The 20,550-nt window shown below is 43.3% G+C and overlaps 1 protein-coding gene across 1 annotated transcript in view; it reads left to right on the top strand.

Annotated features, from left to right (window-relative positions):
- LOC310957103 (glutamate receptor 4) overlaps positions 1 to 20,550 on the top strand; it is a gene marked incomplete at both ends in the record, with an annotated part of 140,662 nt that overhangs the window by 97,301 nt on the left and 22,811 nt on the right. The window contains 2 exons of the mRNA XM_083927534.1: positions 11,605 to 11,811; positions 16,195 to 16,568. Of these exons, the coding sequence (XP_083783660.1) occupies positions 11,605 to 11,811; positions 16,195 to 16,568 (581 nt within the window). The remainder of the gene's footprint in view (positions 1 to 11,604; positions 11,812 to 16,194; positions 16,569 to 20,550) is intronic.

Below are 20,550 nucleotides of genomic sequence, written 5' to 3'. Positions count from 1 at the left end.
TTCCTGTAAGCTTTAAAACAGCTTAGAAAGACTAATGCTCTCATAATCATCCCAGTTCATATCCATCACGCTTTTATGCGCCATGATATTACAGTTACATTATGACGGCTGTCTTTTCACGCACGCTTTTTAATGTTCATGAGAGTAATGTTTGTTCCTGCTTAATGATGTGTCCCGGCGTTATAATGCATCAAAGCCGACGCCGTCGTGTCTTGGGAAAGTTGTAAGGAGCAGTTATAGATGAGCACTTCAACACGTTGGGAAACTGTGTGCACACCAGCAAAATCCATATCAGTCTTTGTCATCTGACTATAGCAAACCATACCTCTGGTTCTTCACTTCACTTCAACTTTAAAGAGCCTTGAGAGGCTTTTGTGCCAACGAAAGACGGAGTGGTGATGATATTGTACTCCATTTTCTCTCATGTCTATGTGAACGTGAGTCCTACGTTTAAGTGCAGACAGAATCCAGGGTACAGGGTGATCTCTCGGACTGCCTTAAATGATGTTTAGAGCGTCAAACCCAACGAAATTCTGTTGTTTTTTTGCATTGTACGTTTCTGCAAACCACAGAAACATTGATATGAGAAGTTTTTGGCACACATGGCACGGACCGGGCTGTCAGCAAGTGCTCCGATTCAGGTGGTTTCTACACGTACATGTTATTTCTCTATCATCTTCTTTTGTCTTTTTAATTATTTCCCCTCACTGTTTAGCTGTATGTTGTATCCCCAGATTCTGGGACGTTTGGTTTGTTGTAGTCGTCCGTGCTGTGATGTGATAACGCACTAGAGTGCACGGGCTCCAAACCAAGAACTCCAATTCAGGTGACGTAGAGTAGCAAGGGCCGAACTCCTGAGAGAGGAGGTCGGAGCACAACAAACACAAACACACACCCTGGACTTTCACCCGGGAGACTACGCGTCCTGACCCATGTGAAAGTGAAACATAATGACATATCAGACACTCTTATTTAACCTAAACTCTTTTCCTAAACCTTACCGTGTTATTTTAACGGTGTTTGAAGTCACAACTGCAACCGTTGAGCATCAAAAAGTGTCCGTATGTGACGAGTAGAGAATGAGAACGAGTTTCAGAAACGTTGGGCTTCAATATATCAGTGGTTTGCAAAAACGCACAATGCCAACGTGTTTTTTCTGGCGACTGGGTCGATCAAACCACATAGTTTCTACACGTACACGTTATTTCTCTATCATCTTCTTTTGTCTTTTTAGTTATTTCCCCTCACTTTATAGCTGTATGTTGTATCCCCAGATTCTGGGACGTTTGGTTTGTTGTAGTCGCCCTCGCTGTGATGTGATAACGCACTAGAGTGCACAGGCTCAAAACCAAGAACTCCAATTCAGGTGACGTAGAGTAGCAAGGGCCGAACTCCTGAGCGAGGAGGTCGGAGTGCAACAAACACAAACACACACCCTGGACTTTCACCCGGGAGACTACGCGTCCTGACCCATGTGAAAGTGAAACATAATGACATATCAGACACACTTATTTAACCTAAACTATGATCTTTTCCTGAACCTTACCATGTTTTAATGATGTTTGAAGTCACAACTGCAACCGTTGAGCATCAAAAAGTGTCCGTATGTGACGAGTAGAGAATGAGAACGAGTTTCAGAAACATTGAGCTTCAAAATATCGGTGGTTTGCAAAAACGCGCAATGCCAACGTGTTTTTTCTGGCGACTGGGTCGATCAAACCACATCGTTTCTACACGTACACGTTATTTCTCTATCATCTTCTTTTGTCTTTTTAATTATTTCCCCTCACTGTTTAGCCGTATGTTGTATCCCCAGATTCTGGGACGTTTGGTTTGTTGTAGTCGTCCTCGCTGTGATGTGATAACGCACGAGAGCGCACGGGCTCAAAACCAAGAACTCCAATTCAGGTGACGTAGAGTAGCAAGGGCCGAACTCCTGAGAGAAGAGGTCGGAGCGCAACAAACACAAACACACACCCTGGACTTTCACCCGGGAGACTACGTGTCCCGTCCCATGTGATAGTGAAACATAATGACATATCAGACATACTTATCTAACCTAAACTATGATCTTTTCCTGAACCTTACCATGTTTTAATGATGTTTGAAGTCACAACTGCAACCGTTGAGCATCAAAAAGTGTCCGTATGTGACGAGTAGAGAATGAGAACGAGTTTCAGAAACATTGAGCTTCAAAATATCGGTGTACGTGTTTTTTCTGGCGACTGGGTCGATCAAACCACATCGTTTCTACACGTACACGTTACTTTTCTATCATCTTCTTTTGTCTTTTTAGTTATTTCCCCTCACTGTTTAGCTGTATGTTGTATCCCCAGATTCTGGGACGTTCGGTTTGTTGTAGTCGTCCTCGCTGTGATGTGATAACGCACTAGAGTGCACGGGCTAAAAAACCAAGAACTTCACCCGCACTGCTCAATTTGAGAGCCGAACCTAGCCCGAAACCATATATATATATAAATTACTGTTATTTCTTCTTCAAAGACAAAGTTATATGTTTGCTCTGGAATGGTTTCCTACACCCACCTCATCATCCGGTGGATTTTTTGAATGTAAAATGTACAGAGCCATCATTTGTCTTTAGCTCAAGGCATTAACAGGCCACTGTGGTGTCTCTGTGCTGCATTAACAGTAAAGCTCCCGCGGACAAGGACAAAGATTGACTGTCGTCGTATTGGCAGGACGAGGCTCGAAATCTTTGATGAAGTGTGTCTTTGACTTCCAACTAATCCGTTGCACTTTAAACCCGGCACACTCTCGATGAGGCACAGACACAGTCCTGCTATAATTGTGTTTTTGTTTAACTTTTGTTCAAGGAACTCCGAGGGAGGAGGACGTGTTTGGACTTTGTGTTTAGAGAGAGTTTTGGTTCCACAAAATCCCTCCTGACGGGGAAACCGCACGGAAGTTTTGGGAACACATCGGGCCTCATGCAAAGACCTCTCATACGACAGATTTGTTCTTAGCGTACGGATGATTTAAGAGAACCTTTAGTTACTTTCAGGCGTGAACAAAAAGAACAAGTGGTACGTGTACAAATACTCCACGGGGGGATGTGTTTGACTCAACAATTCTAACATGTTCATCTAATTAAAGGTAGAGATTAAATGTGTCACCAAAGTCAGAGCATGGCACGGCCTCAGGGTCTTTACGCAGGTCACTGTTGAGGTGGACTTCTGTATCGTCCCCGGACCGCTTTTCTTTAGCGGGACATTTTTTTGTGGCATCTAAACCATTTCTTCTTCGTGTCACAGCTTTGCACTGATACAGCGTTGCCATTTTTCCTCTGGGTTTTGCTCCTTTATCTCCAACGGCAGGCCTTCACGCTCCAAGTTCTTCTTTTTTTTTTTTTACATTTTGGTGTTTTTGTGACTGAAAACTGGCCACAAAAGGACAACAATGTTTTGGCATTACTCACATTTCAAAAACAGTTTTGTATTTTACCTAAATCCAACAGAGATTAATGAATTAAAGGACACATTCGGGCATCTAGTAAGGATGCCCCCTGGGCGCCACCCTAGAGAGGTGTTCCAGGCACGTCCAGCTGGGAGGAGGCCTCGGGGAAGACCCAGGACCAGGTGGAGAGATTAGATCTCCACACTGTCCTGGGAACGCCTCAGGATCCCCCAGTTAGAGCTGGTTAATGTGGCCCGGGAAAGGGAAGTTTGGGGTCCCCTGCTAAAGCTGCTGCCCTTCCGACCCGACCCCGGATAAGAGGCTGAAGATGAGATGATGAATAAATTAAACATAAATGCGAAATGCTCACCTGTGAATATTCATACTGGCGTGTAAACAATTGCGAAGTCTATAGGGCTTTTATTGTGAAAGGTAAGAACAGAAAGAGTGGATCTGGTACGTGCTGCAGTTGTGAAGTTTGCCGTCTCTGTTTGGACTGTGGAGCCTTTGTTGTTGTTTTACGGTTGGTGCCTTTATTCCTGGTGTGGAAGCGCAGAAAAATCCCTCATTGTGGAAAACAATACGTCACGTATTTGCTGCCAAATATTTGCGTTTTGTGTGAAAGTACTTAACGAACAGCTGTTCGAAAATCTATGTTGACGGCTGGCTTTAAATCTGTGAATGTATATGAAGAGAGGTTCTGGATAAAAATACGAAAATATTCTTGCATGAGGCCTGTTGTGTGTTTCTGGGAAAGTGTTTGAAAACTAGAAAAACAAAACATATCATCTATTGTTTCTTTAAAGATTTTTTAATACAACAACGGTGTTTTTTCACCCATGCTTTTATTTTGACGTTTCCATTCTTTTTGCTGCAGGTAGACAGTGACTCCTGCACGTGTAGGTTTCATATGAGGTTGGGCTCAGCTATAACAATATTAGCATTCATTAAAGCTCCTAAAACCTTTGACGAGGCTGTGATGTCCCACCGCGGCAGCCGTTAGTGTGCACTTCATGTAAAAATAAAATGCACAGCGGACGTTTGCCAATATTTCTTTTCCTGTTTGTGCTTTAAATGTTCTTCCCTTTATCAATGTCATACGACCACATTAGATCAAATAAAAATGGGATTAGTACCTCGAGTGTTTACTGATGACTGCGACCCAGAAATAAGTCACTTACTGAGAAACATTAATGTGTGTTTGCTTCATAAAGGGATGTTTTTGTGGTCAAGTTCTTATAAAATATGGGACATCGTTTTGTTGCTTTTAACGACTCGTCTTCAAACAGAATGTGCACAGATTGTTTATCTTACATAACGCACAAAAAACTCACACACAACAACAAACATGCAGATTTTAGCAGTGTAACATTTCTGATGTTGGTTCATAAACATAGATGCATTACTGCATTGCAACGGGCACAAGCTCCGGGGCCTAAAGTGTCAGGGGCCCCCCTGACCTTCACCTGCAACTCAAAGAGACACACATTGACCAAAAGAGATGCAAAACAACCACGAAGAAGCATAAAATACTATAAAGAGATGCAAAATGACAACAAAGACACAAAAAACTACTAAAAAGGGACTCAAAATGACCACAGAGAGACATAAAACGACTGCAAAGAGATGCAAAATGACAACAAAGACACAAAAAACTACTACAAAGAGATGCAAAATGACCACAGAGAGACATAAAACGACTACAAAGAGACTCAAAATGACCACAAAGAAAGATAAAACAACTATGAAGGAACCATAACCAATATAAAAATATGCAAATGATCTATAAATAGACTAAAAATGACCACAAAGAGACCAAAACACCAACAAAAAGCGACAAAATAAATATAAACTGTGTCTTAATAATAATTCTACAGAGTAAAACAGGTTTAAAACAGGTGCATAAAGACTCAGAGTTAAGGAGAACAAACGTTGGTGTCCAGGGACCTATTGTCTGAAAATCCATGTACATGCACATGTACGTGTGTTTGCGTATGTACCCTGACGTACGTGTGTATGGATTTGTGACAGAGTGGGCCCTGTAGTGCACGGGTGTGTTCTTTTAACGGCATGTTTAATTAGTCTCATTAGGCAGCGGGTGAGGCGGTGTGGTCGGGATTATTGACCAGTCTGTCAGCCCTGCTGGCCTTTCTCTGTGAAGACCTCGCCGAGCGCCGCTCTCTTCCCGTGCCAGAAACACTGACTGCATCCTTTAGCTCTGCCACTCCCTCTGCTCCTCCGGCTGCCAGCGCTGTCATCCACCCTGCGATCATAAATCACACAGATTAGGGGTTGTTTTCCCTCTGAAATGCATCCAAAACATCTGCGGAGATCAACTTGTAAATTAAGCCTTCATCGTTAAAATGGTCGAGCTTCATTAAAAGCGTCTTGTGAATTCCATTTTTATTGAGCTGTTAGCAGAAGAAAACCAGTCCGTTCTCACTTCCAACACTTCAAAATACGTCAGCTCTGCCAGCGTCTCACCGCAGCGCACAAGGCACCTGTGAGATGGCGTAGTATGAAGCAAAAAGTCCATGTAGGGTGGAGGTCGGGGTGGATGTATGAATCAAACAGACACGTGGCTTTAACCTGGACACCACAGAATGTATAAAAAATGGACGTAGCGTCTCCGTCGAGGTCCGATCTCTCAACTTGATCCAGTCGTCCTCGCCTACGGGAGTCGCCATCTTGTCAGACTTTGACCCCGCCTCATTTCCTCTTACCAAAGAAGGGCATGTATGTGAAGTGGGGGGGAGGGGCGTACATCCATCTGGCTGACGTTTACCTCTGAAGAGAAGTGAGTGCCAGAGGCTAGCTGTCACTCAAGAGGCCACGCCCCTAATTATTCATAAACTTTAACCTCCCATAAAATAAAAACTAGCCAGGTACAAAAAAATCACCCCCGTCAGTGTTGTCATGGAGATATGACCTAAACATACAGACTAGAATGACTTAAACAAGTTTAATGATGCTGTGCAAACGGCCTGTTTAACATGGGGGTCAATGAGAAACTGCTCTGTTATGAAACCTGCCCCTAGTGGACACTCAGAGAACTGCAGTTTTTGCACTTCCATATTGGATCAACCAGGAAGTCGCTGTGGTGGGGGCTTTGACCTAATTTAACGTGCATACGTTGGTTGCGTACTGTTTAAACGTAACATCCTCTCAAAGTACTATTACACGGTACTGGCCTCGGTTTTCTCTAATGCCGCAGTGCCGTGGTCCCCTTTCTTTGAACAGGTTACAGGAACATTTCTATAGATGAAATGGCGTCTCGCTGAAGGTCGTAAAAAAGGTGCAAGGATTCGGTGGCTGTTGTTGGTTTCGTTTAACGGAGCATTTAGACCCAAACAATAGTATTTTAAAAGGATGTAACATCAGACTTAATGAACGGATAGCCGGTTAATCTGGCTCTCTGATCATGTTACTGTGAGGATTTTGCTTATCCGGTTATCGTTCTTATAATTAATGCATGCACGACATTTAAGTCTACGGGGACGATTGCTAATATTTTGGACGTTCAGGTGTAGCCAGCGGATATCTAGCTCAAGACTTCCTCTTCCGAGCGGCGGCCATTGTTTACGGTCCAATAAGGAACTTGAGATTTGAGAATAGACATGGAGTTGAGAGTCAACGTCTCTATAAACGAAATCTGCACATGAATGTTCTCTGCTGTTCTCCATACAGACTTTACGTGCATGCGTGCTCAAAGTGACAGGACTCAGACTTCTTCAGCTACCCCAAATCGTGTCCTGTTTATAAAGATTACATGCATCATAAGTTCTGACTGAGCTTAAACACCACTCTATTATCATATTGACACTTTTTATTTGTTGTGAAACACAGATGTCAGATTCTTGATGTCTTATCTTTGACATGAACCTGCACAGCTCAGTCATGTTTCACAGTAGCGCTCGGTTGTGCCGCGGGCTCAGACGAGCATTTGCACTCTCTCCCCGCTGAGGAGTCGCTTTAGTTTACCTTGCTTTGGCCCCGGGGCAATGTCAAGCAAACGCATCTCAGAAATAAATTGCTCCCGTTCTTTATCAGGTGAGGTTTACATTTCGATCACTTGTGAATCTGATGATCTACAACACACTGATGTAGCCACCCCTGATTACTGTGAGTGTTCAAGTCAAGTCAGGCTGGTTTTAGGTATTAAGTCATTCAGTCTGACTGCAGCTCATTTCTCTCTTCCCTTCAGCTTTATGTCCCCCTCCGTTTCTGCTTAGTCAGACTTTCCTCCCTTCTCTTTGAGTCTCTGTGTATCATGCATCAACACTTTGAGGATTTTTGTTATTCTACCGAAACTAAGTAATAATAATAATGATAATAATAATAATGTAGAGTGCTCCAAGAATAAGTCATGAAACCAGGAAGTGAGTAGTTTTTGTACTTCAATCCCCTCGTCAATGATTTTTTTTTAGTTAGATGCCTGAAATACGGTCTGTGGTTCAAGGTTCAAGATTCAAGAAGCTTTATTCATTCATTCATTGGGGTCGCAAGGGTCGCGGGGCTGGAGCCGATCCCAGCTGACATAGGGGCGTGAGGCGGGGTCCACCCTGGACAGGACGCCAGTCTATCACAGGACACATAGAGACGAACAGAGACAGACAACCATTCACACCTACGGGTGATTTAGAGTCATCTATGAACCTCCCTAGGGAAATGATTGTGCAACAGTTCCAATACAAAGATGGGAAAGGGTCAAAGTAACAATAAGCTAACGTTAGTCAAATAAAAATAAAGCTAACATCAAATAAATCAAACAATTAACTAGATGTGACAGAGGCAGCCTAAAGAGGTTTCAACGTGTCTTTCTGTCTCAGTAAATCCCGCAGGAACTTTGAACCCGTACATGTATTATAAAAGACGCTCGCTAACAGCTGGCTAAGTGAGACCGCAAACATCATCACGCAACGTGTTTTCATCAACAGGTTTGTCGGATACGAAAAGTCATGCACATAAATTCGTTTGATATCTTAAAAAATGTGACGTTCTTTTAACGCTGCAAATGGCGACAGGAAGTTGATCACTATGGTCATGTTTGGTAAAGTTTAGGAACCAAAGGACTTGGTAAGGACGAGCAAAAAGATCTTTTCTTAGTACTTCCAGGACATGAACGCCGGTGAAAGTCCTGGGTTTTGGGACCCTCCTCCCTAAGTGGAGTTTGGCACTCTTTTACTACGTCACCTGATTTCCTTCTTTGCTCTGGACGTAATTTTACAGTAATAAATATGTGGATTACAAACCAATGACAGTGCATTCATTATTTGTAGCTGTGTGTATGAACAGTGAATGAGTACAGCTTTATTTCAAACATGTAACAATAATAAAAACAGAACAGTTCACGTATAGCAAACAAAATATACAAATTCTGTGTGGAGTTTGCATGTTGTCCCCGTGTCTGCGTGGGTTTTCTCCGGGTTCTCCGGTTTCCTCCCACAGTCCAAAGACGTGCAGGTGTTCGGTTCATTGATGACTCTAAATCACCCGTAGGTGTGAATGGTTGTCTGTCTCTGTACGTCTCTATGTGCCCTGTGATAGACTGGCGTCCTGTCCAGGGTGTACCCCGCCTCACGCCCGATGTCAGCTGGGATCGGCTCCAGCACCCCCCGCGACCCCGACCTCGGGATAAGCGGTTGAAGATGAATGAATGAATGAATGAAATAAATCAAACAATTAACTAGATGTGACAGAGGCAGCCTAAAGAGATTTCAACGTGTCTTTCTGTCCAAGTAAATCCCCCATGCAGGAACTTTGAACTTGTACATGTATTATAGAAGACGCTTGCTAACAGCTGGCTAAATGAGATCACAATGACCACAGTGACAGAGTGGGTCGTCCTCCATTCGAGAGATTGGTGGTTCGATCCCCACCCCCCACCCGAGTCCACATGTCGAAGTGTCCTTGGGCAAGACACTGAACCGAATTGCTCCCGGTGCTGAGCATGGGTGTGTAAATGTGGTGTAAATGGTTAGATTAGATGGTCTATAGATGTCCACTGCCATTAGTGTGAATGTCTGTGTGAACGGGTGAATGTGACAAACACTGTGAAAGCGCCTTGAGTAGTCAGGAGACTAGAAAGGCGCTGTAAAAGTCCATTTACTAGATAAAAACAAAATAAATATTACATGTGCAAGAAGAAAAAAGCATTTTCCCGCCCCTTCTCCATAACTTAAACAATCAAATCCTATTCAAAACCATCCAAGTAGTAATAAAGTCAGGGAACGCAATAACGTTATAACATTATATTGTGCAAATAACTCGAACAGAACACATAATATGGAAACATAATGTGTGTGAATGTGTCTGCTCATGCACACTGAGGTTAAAAGTTACAGCAGCTGTCACTGTGGAGTAATACAGTCAGTTATCCCAGAGACAGATTATAGGGGGGCACTTAGCAGACTGATTCAGTGCAGCTATAGCTCCAGGGAAAAGCTATATCTCAGTCTGGAAGTACGGGTGTAGAAGGGTTTTTAACTCGTGCCAGATGGAAGGAGTTCAAACAGGCGGTCGTTGTGCTGAATATCCTTGATATTCAATTTGTTATGAGTTCATAGATGGCAGTAGATAGAGCAGTTTTCTGATTCAATTCAATTCAATTTTATTTATAGTGCCAAATCATAACAAAGGTTATCTCAGGACACTTTACAGAGTAGGTAAAGACCACACTCTATGACTTATTTATGATTTACATAGACCCAACAATTCCCCCGTAGAGTAAGGTGGCGTTGAAAACCTTCACTATAACAGACAGGAACGTCAGACAGACCCAGCTCTGTGGAGGACGCACATCTGTCTGCACCGGAGAGAGGAAGAGAAGGAGAGAGAAAGAGAGGCAGAGAGACAAAGACAGACACACTTCCAGTAACTATAATAATATCTGTAGTAATGTGAATTTGACTTATATGTTATGGCAGTTAATCATACTAGCTTTAGTCTTTGGACACATGATGGCACTACAGAGAGTAGATTTTCCTAAAATATGGAAAAAAAAACAGTAGTCCCATGTGCCCAGAGAGTAAATATAGTAGGATAAGAAAAACTCACTTTTCCCTAACCCTTAACCCCTAACCCTTAACCCCTTACCCTTAACCCCTTACCCTTAACCCCTCACCCCTAACCCTTAACCCCTAACCCTTAACCCCTTACCCTAACCCCTAACCCCTACCTTAACCCTGTACCTAACCCCTACCCTAACCTTAACCCCTAACCCTGTACCTAACCTCACCCCTAACCTTAACCCTGTACCTAACCCTTAACCCCTTACCCTTAACCCCTAACCCTAACCCTTAACCCCTTACCCTTAACCCCTAACCCCTAACCCTTAACCCCTTACCCTTAACCCCTAACCCTTAACCCCTTACCCTTAACCCCTAACCCCTAACCCTTAACGCCTAACCTCTAACCCTTACCTTAACCCTGTACCTAACCCCTAACCCAACCCTAACCCCTACCCTAACCCTAACCCCTAACCCTAACCTTATATCATCAAAATCTTCTCTTTACCTATCTTTTTTTTTTAATGTGAATCTTCCAACATTTACATCAGGGTCTCCCAAGCCTGAGGATGAAAAGGTTCTCATCTTATACAGTACAATTTCATTTATTGATTTATAGAAACATCAAAAATCCACAAAATATGAAAAGCACGGTTTGACCGATTTTAAAAAATGTCCTCAGATTTGTGTTCACGCAAGTCCAGAGAACACTACCAGCAAAGACCACAAAATTCAACATTTAGGTTGCGGATACAAAAGGGTTAAGTCTAACCCAAAACACCTAATGTATAACCAAATGTATTTCCTGCCTTCTAAAACATTTAAAACCGTTGTTTACATCCATGTCTGTTTGCTAGTGTTCTCCTTCTGCTGCATTTCTATGTTTTTAGCGGTGTTACTGCAAATGTCCTTTAATGAAAAAGCATGAAACCATCTGCAAAGATGCACCACCCCCATGCTGCTGCATTAATTGAACGGGGGCCATTCATTCTAGCATTGCTCCATTAGCGCTCCTAGCGGGCGAAACCTCCACAGGGTACTTTAAACTTCGACCCTGGTTGGTATTAATAAACTACAGTTTCCTGTTTGTCATTCTGTTGTGTGTTGACCATTGTGCAAGCCCCCATGTCCGTGTCTCTGTCTGTCTGACGGTCTGGTTCACTCGTTATGGTCCCTTGTGTAGGAGGGTCCCTATGTGATGCTCAAGAAGAACTGGGAGATGTACGAGGGCAACGACCAGTACGAGGGATACTGTGTGGACCTGGCCTCGGAGATCGCCAAACACATCGGCATCAAGTACAAAATCTCCATCGTTCCGGATGGAAAGTACGGCGCCAGGGACCCAGAGACGAAGATCTGGAACGGCATGGTTGGGGAGCTGGTGTACGGGGTAAGAGCGTTTGTTTGTTTGCACTTTGTGGTGACAGGAAGTGAGTGCTGTCTCACCTCTCTAAAGCACTATTTTGGACAGAAATGATTTGGCTGTCAGTGATATTCATGATGGTATTTAGAAACAACATTGTGTCTTAATGGTGCTTAGAGCTAAAAATGTCCAGAAATGAGTCATCAAAGTCAAATGCATTCAGAAGAATAGAGAGTAACACTTTAATGAGCTCTGACCCTAAGGAACAACTCACAGTGTTATCAACTGTGCAGTACCTTTCACCTTTTGTTCTCATTATTTTCTAACCTTTATCGTCAACCGTCTTATATGAAAATGCAGATTAAAGTTTAATTCAGGCGCAAAACCATCCCATGGTCTTTTTCCGAAGTTAGATGCATCAAATAAGCGATCGAGACAGTTTTTTTTCCAGATGAAGGCTTTAAAACCTCTACAGTAGTGTCGCTTAACATTAAACGAAGCAGCAACGATGTAGTTAGTGAACCCAGAGTGTTTTAAAGACTTACCTACTGGCCCCTGTACCAGCTCCTCTCATAGTAAAGTCCATTCAAGTGGATTACAAAGTCAATCCCAAAGGAAGGAGCCCATTGGTGCTTTGTTTTGTGTGTAGGGACTCTTCTCATGCTGCTGCAGAGGTTTGCTGTTATTTTCAGCAGCATTAGTGGTTAAAAAAGACCTTTGAATGCCTTCACCGTGCTGCCCCCAGCTAATCACTGTTAGCCGGCTGTTAGCGACTCTCCATTAATAGTTTATACACGAAAAAACTGTCTTGATGGCTTATTTGATGTATGTAAGTGCCGAAAAAGACCATGGGATGATTTTAACACCTTTCAATGAGGCCAGTTGTCTTACGATCCATTTACCAACAAAATAGACTTCAAAATGGAGAGTGAAGAGAATATTTACTGTCATTCACAGACACTCCTGGTACTTTTGTGTTTGAAAGTGGGAGCTCTTTCATCTTTGTCATTTTTTTCCTTCATTATTTGCTTAAACAAGAAAAACGTCCTCCGTTTCCCGCCCCTGTGACGTAACGAAGCAGAAAATGTTTTACTCGTAACGTTAACGAGAAAAATGGGTATTGGTTTCGCTTAGTTCGCCCGGGACATGAGCGACAAGGGGGGATGACCCCTGCGGATGAAATGTCCTGTGTTTTGGGACCCATCCACCACCCCAACCTGCCTCGTTCTTATACTACGTCTTCTGCTTTCAATACGTGGAACACACACAACTGACAGTCCATTACTTTTCATTGTTCTATGTAGGAGAAATACATGAGAACAGCCTGGATCTCGGAGACATCTTACTAAAATATGATACTAAAATGCTGGTTCTCTTTGCACTTGAGGCGAATAACGACCCTGATCTAATATTTAATAATGTACAGCAAGTGAAAAAAGACTGTTTAATATATAAAACACTGTCTTTTTATGTGCAGAATAAAGCTTTTACAAACTGGACAAGGAGTCTCTGTTCAAGCCGTAGTTCTTGCAGAGTTAATCTCCGTCTGAAGCACAGCCCCGGCGTGTTGTTTACAGTGTAGATAATTAAACCCACCTGAAATGAAATTGTAAAGTCTCTGGTGATGCGGGGAAAGTAGTGGAGCGTTAAAGCTGAGCTGTTTTTGGAGGGGTTGAAAGAGGAAAAGCAGAGGTGTGGAGCTCGTTAGAGAATCTCTGAGATGATGATTTGTTTCTTGGCGGTGAGGTGTCTTTCTTGCGGATGACCTTGCAGCGGAATCGAGCCCGCGGTTGTATTGGGGTGTTTTTTGGGGGATTCATCGACTGAAAAGATATCAAAGTGAGCAAAGACAGTTTGTTATCTTGTACTTTAAACAGGATTTAAAGATGAAGAAAAGCATTCAAAGTAAATAAACAGTCACTTGAACGCACTCCCACTGTCCGTCCGTACCGTGCCCTGTGCTTTAGGGTCCTTGTCCCCCCCTCCAGGCCCGTTTGTACTCACACTACCTGGGCCTCGGAGAATGCTTCTTGCTGCCTATACGTCATCACGCCGTAACACGTCACACGCATTGATGACGTCATGGCGATGCGTGGCTTTGTTTCCAGATCTTTCCGTAGACCTCGGAGTTTTTGTGCGTCTTGTCGACTGTTTTTGAATCTTTTCATCGACCAAATCTGCAGTAAACACTCCACCTCCGCATCACACCAACGTGAACCTTTCACCGCCATTGTTTTAAATGTCCACGCATGGTCCCTCCTTCTTTTTTCTATGTCCCAACAGGCGCACAGGAAATGACCTCAGAACCGCCGTAGGCCTCGTGCTCGTACACGTGCGCATGCTCGAGCTTGTACATATACAAACGTGCTTTACAAAAGCCCACCTCGCCCAAACGGGCCGTGGACGGCAAGCGTACTGCGCCTAGACTCAGTACGGTTGCACTCACACTGGTCAAACAAATTAGACTTTACCCGTGAAACGTGCTTGGGCACGGTACGGAAGGACAGTGTGAGTGCTACCTTATACTGAATTTTAACTTGGATCTATGTTCGGTTAGTTGATCTTTACGTTTACTTTTCCCAGAAAGCATTCTTTGCCGTTTGAGCTATATTTGAGCTATGGGGGGGGGGGGGGGGCTGTGATGAGCTAAGTGGCATTTTTCTCGCCTCTTTGGTGTCGCAGTAACTCGCTGTGCAGTCGGCTGCAGCGGGTGTGAGGATGTGTCAGGACTGATAAAGCAGTACACCCCACTGTGGTGTAAAGACTAACCAGGTCGGTCCATGAGGAATCAAAAAGTGCAGCTGTGTTCTCTGCTATTTTCAACTCTTTCACAAGCACTGTGAGCAGAAACACATCTCGTACAAAAGCTTTGCTGTGCAAGGAAGACATGAAAATTACTTACATGTTGTCTTATGGTCGTTTGCCTAAATCCAGCTGATATCAAACACATTTTGATATCTTCTCCGCGATCAAAAGTGTTTTATTGTTTCGTTCTTTAATCACACCTTTCTAACAATTTCTTAAGTTTATAAGAAAGAAGAAGTAAGAATATACATTGATAAGAATAAGGTTATTGTAATAAATGTTAGATAATAAGGTAAAAAGGTGCTTGTTAACATTAGTATGTGTTAATAAGACTATACAATGACACAATCTGTCCACAAACACCAGGCAAAATACTTAAATCCTCCTCTGTGGTATAGTCCCCACTACAGCAGGTGATTCCAGGACCACATTCTGCAATGATGAGACACACACACACACACACACACACACACACACACACACACTCACACACACACAGACTCACAAGGTGAAACAATGACACTATCCCGGCCGGTAACAAAATTTGGGACAAATTTGGGAGAAAAAACAATGCCAGTGGACAGTCCTCATAAGTGCAGTAAAACCAGTATGTGTGTGTGTGTTTGAAAGTACATACCGCGCACCAGTGTGTGCACAGATTTTTTTCTGCAGCATTCATGGGAACGTCTGAGGACATGGAAGCTGTCAGCACTTTCCCCATCTAAGGCTTTTGCTTAGAGACCATTCATTTCTTCCCCAGCTCTCCCTGAGAAAGAAAAAGGCTCCGCGCTAACCACAAAAGCTCTGCCTCCTTTTAACCTGCCATGTATTTCAGCGCACACTAAATGCCCTGAGGCTGTCATCTTAGTGCATTTTGCTGAGGATGAAAGAACTTAAATCTCTTTCATTTCCTTTCCCTCGCCCCTGTTTTCCCCCCTTCTCTGCCTCCGTTAGTGTCAGGCGGTCGTACAGTAATGAAGCTTTAAATTCTTGCTGATATTAAGCCCTTTGCTCCGAAGCCAAGGCGGACAAGGTCACGAGTGTTGCTAAGTCACTGACTGTAATCTGCGTTGTGGCTTCTCAGCGAGCCAGAGAGGCACTTTTCCGGTGCAGCTGCAGACCTCAGAGGTGGCTCTATCCCGTTTGTGCTGTAAGCATATTTCCCCGACACATTATTTTATCCTCCCCGCTGACGCTCCCCGAGTTTCAGCTAAGCCTCTCCGCATTAGAGAGGTTTTCAGAATTTATTTTTCAATTTATTTTCTCTGTCTTAACTTGATCACGCCGCGATGTATTCAGCCGCCGTCTGAACTCGATCGCTCTGAGATTTGTTCAGTCAAGGGAGAAATTCAAATGAGACGACACGAGCTGAAGAGAAGAGAAGAGAAGAGAAAAGGGGGCAATTGTTGTTTTGTTTTCTGGCGGCTGGCTGGCTATTGGCCTTCGGCGTATCATATCTGTGACTAAGTGATGTTTGATTGTTGCACGGCCCCGCTCAGAGAGATGATCCATCATTTGCATTTGTTTATCTGTCATCATTTGGATTTAGAGTTGCTCTCATGCAGACGGCTGATCAAATGCCTTTTTTCATCCAAATCCCCACAGAAAGCGGAAATCGCTGTGGCCCCTTTGACTATCACGTTGGTCCGGGAGGAAGTAATCGATTTCTCCAAGCCCTTCATGTCGCTGGGCATTTCCATTATGATCAAGAAGCCCCAGAAATCCAAACCGGGGGTGTTCTCCTTCCTGGACCCGTTGGCCTACGAGATCTGGATGTGCATCGTGTTCGCCTATATCGGCGTAAGCGTGGTGCTCTTCCTGGTCAGCCGCTTCAGCCCGTACGAATGGCACACCGAGGAGCCCGAGGAGGGCACCGACGGTCCGCCAAGCGACCAGCCCCCCAATGAGTTTGGCATCTTCAACTCCCTCTGGTTTTCCCTGGGCGCCTTCATGCAGCAGGGCTGTGACATCTCCCCGAGGTAAGAGACACTTTTGTTTAACCGTCAAATCATTTACAGCCGGTGGATGTTTGCGACAAAGTCTCAACGGCGGTGTTTCCATTCATGCAACTTCCTCAATCACGCGATGGCTACAGGGGAATAGGGCAAACATTTGAACTTATAGATACCACCATGACACCAGTTGATTGCTGACATTAAGACTTATATTTTATTGTATTGCTAGGTTTCTGAAATTTTATCTTTAAGTATTCAAATGAGGCTCTGGCTTATCAATGATATCGGAACAAAGCCCTCTGTGAAAACCTTCAGAATAAAGGTAGGAATGAAACTGGAAAGTTTGGTGTCTTAAGTTTTCTTCCTCCCCAACCGGTGCAGACAGATGTGCGTCCTCCACAGAGCTGGGTCTGTCTGACGTTCCTGTCTGTTATAGTGAAGGTTTTCAACGCCACTCTACTCTACGGGGAAATTGTTGGGTCTCTGTAAATCATAAATAAGTCAGAGAGTGTGGTCTTTACCTACTCTGTAAAGTGTCCTGACATAACTTTTGCTATGATTCGACACTATAAATAAAATTGAATTGAATTGAACTGAATTGCTGAAGTGGAGGTTTATGGTTCAGAGAGAGAAAGAAATCCTTTTGAGAAAAACAGCATTAAAGATATGGATTGTAAAATGATATTTTTGCAGCACACTACAGAATAGAAGTGAATAGAGTTCAAGAAAGTGTTAATTAGGTAATATACTGCATATCACAATGAAACGTTCCCAGCTGAATACTGACAATAAGACATCGATTTTCTTTTCATTGCAAGTTTTCTGAAATGTTATAGTCAAATTAAGCATTATTGGGTGCTAACATTGATACCATTTAAGATAAATCTGCAGATATAAACAGACAAAGTGAAGCTAAATAAACACATCAATGAGCAATTTGGATGGTTTCTTTCCACTAGTCTGGAAGAAGACATGTTTAGGAAGCAGATACATCCCAAAATGAAAGTACCGTAATTTCCGGACTATAAAGCGCACCTGACTATAAGCCGCACCAGCTAAATTTAGGGGAAAATACAGATTGCTCCATTTATAAACCGCAGGCGTTTTGATGTGTAATTACCGTAGTATATAGGGGTTCCTGCTCCCACGGAGGGGATTGTCGGGACAGAGATGACTGTTTGGGAACGCAAAGCGTCCCATTTATTAACAATAAATCTTTCAATCATTCAATCAAACGTTCACATCTTTGACATGGCGAACAGCATTCGTGCAGAGTACAAATAATACAACGGTGCAAAGTAATACAAAGTGCTCGCCTGTAACACGGCAGTAAAAGTGCAGTCCCGCGGCCGTTTACGTTATCAAAATAACCAACCAGGTACGTGCAGCAGCTCTATTTCCTTCTTTGACAGCCAGATCGATTGCCTTTAACGTAAAAGCAGCATCATATGCACTTCTCCGTTTGTTTTCCATGTTGAGGGTGTTTGCATGAACACTTCCTTCGCGCAAACTGTCGCTGAAGCTCTCCTACTCTTTGTTTTGCTCTCGTTACCTGGCGCCAGATGTCTGCCTCGGTCTCGCGCATCCTCGGTAGTGAGCGCCCCTGGTTACCGTAAGCCGTAGAAAAGCCGCACCGTTGTATACGCCTCAGGGACCAGAACGAGGGAAAAAAGTAGCGGCTTATAGTCCGGAAATTATGGTACATGAACCTTTATTAAACTCTGGAGATGAAATCCGGCGTCTTCTTGGATATTATAACACGTTTTCACCTCCAGACGGCATGAAACCTCCGATACTAACCAACATGAAAGAATAATTCAAACTTTGACTTGTTTTGTTTCCCGTTAATTCAATTCAATTCCATTTTATTTACAGTGTCGAATCATAACAACAGTTATCTCAGGACACTTTACAGAGTAGGTAAAGACCACACTCTATGACATGGGTGTCAGAGTGATCCAGTAAAGGGTCGTGTGGCTGCAGGTTTTCATTCCAACCAATCAAAAACACACCTGGTCCAACAAACCGACTGTGTGAAGACAGTTCAGGTGATTGAGTAAGTCGAGTCAGGTGTGTTTTTGGTTTGTTGGAATGAAAACCTGCAGCCACACGGCCCTGTACTATAACACTTTGACACCCCTGCTCTATGACTTATTTATGATTTACAGAGACCCAACAATTCCCCCGTAGAGTACAGTGGCGTTGAAAACCTTCCCTTTAACAGACAGGAACGTCAGACAGACCCAGCTCTGTGGAGGACGGACATCTGTCTGCACCGGAGAGAGGGAGAGAAGGAGAGAGAGAGAGAGAAAAGACACAGAGAAAGACAAAGACAGGCAAAAGACAGAGAGACAGAAACACTTCCAGAGATGCAAGCAACCAAAGAGTAACAGTAACTATAATAATATCTATAGTAATGTGAATATGACTAATATGTTATGTCAGTTAATACAGCAGAATAGTAGGAGCAAGCACAGCTGAGGTTATAGAATATAAAAATGATAGTAATTATGGCAAACATGATCAATGATGAGTCGTGGCAATAGCAGCTACGATACAGCGTGACATACCACTGATGGTGATCATAGCTATAGCTACAAATGTTATAATTTATAAACTAATGTGAGTTGATATGAGTAACAGTGATAATAGCTACTTCCTCTACTCACACTTTACTGCCAGATTACGCACCTGTAGCGCCAGCTTCACTATAACCCCACGTTTTCAACCCAAACCATTTGATGGAAATGCACCAATCGTTTCTTTTAATGCAAACTTTCAACAATTACATCAAAACCGTCTTGACGATTGAATGGAAACACAGCTGCTGATACAGCGTTAGCTTCTTTTGCGTGCAGGCCGGGGACACACTACATGACTTTTGGCTCCAGTTAGAATCTGCATGCGCCACCGCGTCTGACTGGATTGTGTCCGAACACTTAAGACCCTCGCTTGCTAATCCAGTGATGACCTCCATCGTCATTGTCACACGTTTGATTGACACAAACTGGACACGTCTTAACAACCTGCGGTGACGAGCGGAAGCCTGTGACAAAAACAACCGAATCAGTTCAGTCTTGATTTTGTTTAACATGTTTAATTGTCTTTGGCACCAAAAGTATGTCACTAGTTTATAAATTCAGATAACCCGTGCAGCAGGAGTGTTATTTTTTTATATACACATATATTTGCAACTACTAACAGCTGTGTAGTGTGTCCTTAGCTGCAGCCTCCATCATGAAATATGGAAATAAATGTTAAGAAAATCCTCCAGTTCTTGCTCATTGTGGCGTTTTCTTATTGCTTGTAAATTGAACTGCACCAGAACCAGGATTATGATTCATACATGAAACATTTCCATTTTTAAATTGATGCATATCATCATTTAAGTTAAAATAATGTATTTTTAAAGTAAAGTATTAGTTGTAGCCTATATATTTTATAACCTGCTGCATGTGAGGGCATGAAAACTGTAAAATAAAGCATAATATAGATGTTTTTAAGCGTCACATATGTGTATCGAGGTCCGTTTTGTGTTGCCAGGGACGGTCTCATGTGTTGCGCCTAAGAGTCTGCTGCTTATGCTGTGTGTATACCTGTATGTGCACCGCGGCATCACACTTATGTGTATTTGTGCGTGAGAGAGAAAGAGAAAGAGGGAGTATGTCTTCGCTGGTATTGATTTTGTGTCTCTCTCGTCTCCAGCCGTATTGTTCTTCAGTGTCTGACTTGCATACACTATGTTGCTCTGCTTGTAAGAGAATTAGTTTGTTTCCACGTCTGTCGAGCTTCAGCAGTCGCAGCTTCTCGTGTCTGTGTTTCTTGACTCACATTAGCGGCGGCGGTTCTGCTGAGCCGCCGTCTGCTCCGTAGTATGAAAACCTGTGTGATTCGATGAGAACGCACTGTCGAGGTGTTGTCTTTTCTGTGACTTCTCTTCCCTTTTTCCAAACTACGAGACTCAAACCCGGCATCGTTCCTTGTGCTTTAAAACCAGCACACTGGT

This window comes from Echiichthys vipera (assembly GCF_963691815.1).
Source record: "Echiichthys vipera genome assembly, chromosome: 14".
Classification (NCBI taxonomy): Eukaryota; Metazoa; Chordata; class Actinopteri; order Perciformes; family Trachinidae; genus Echiichthys; species Echiichthys vipera.
Note: the sequence above shows the minus strand (reverse complement) of the source record. Positions and strands in the feature narration are given on the sequence as shown.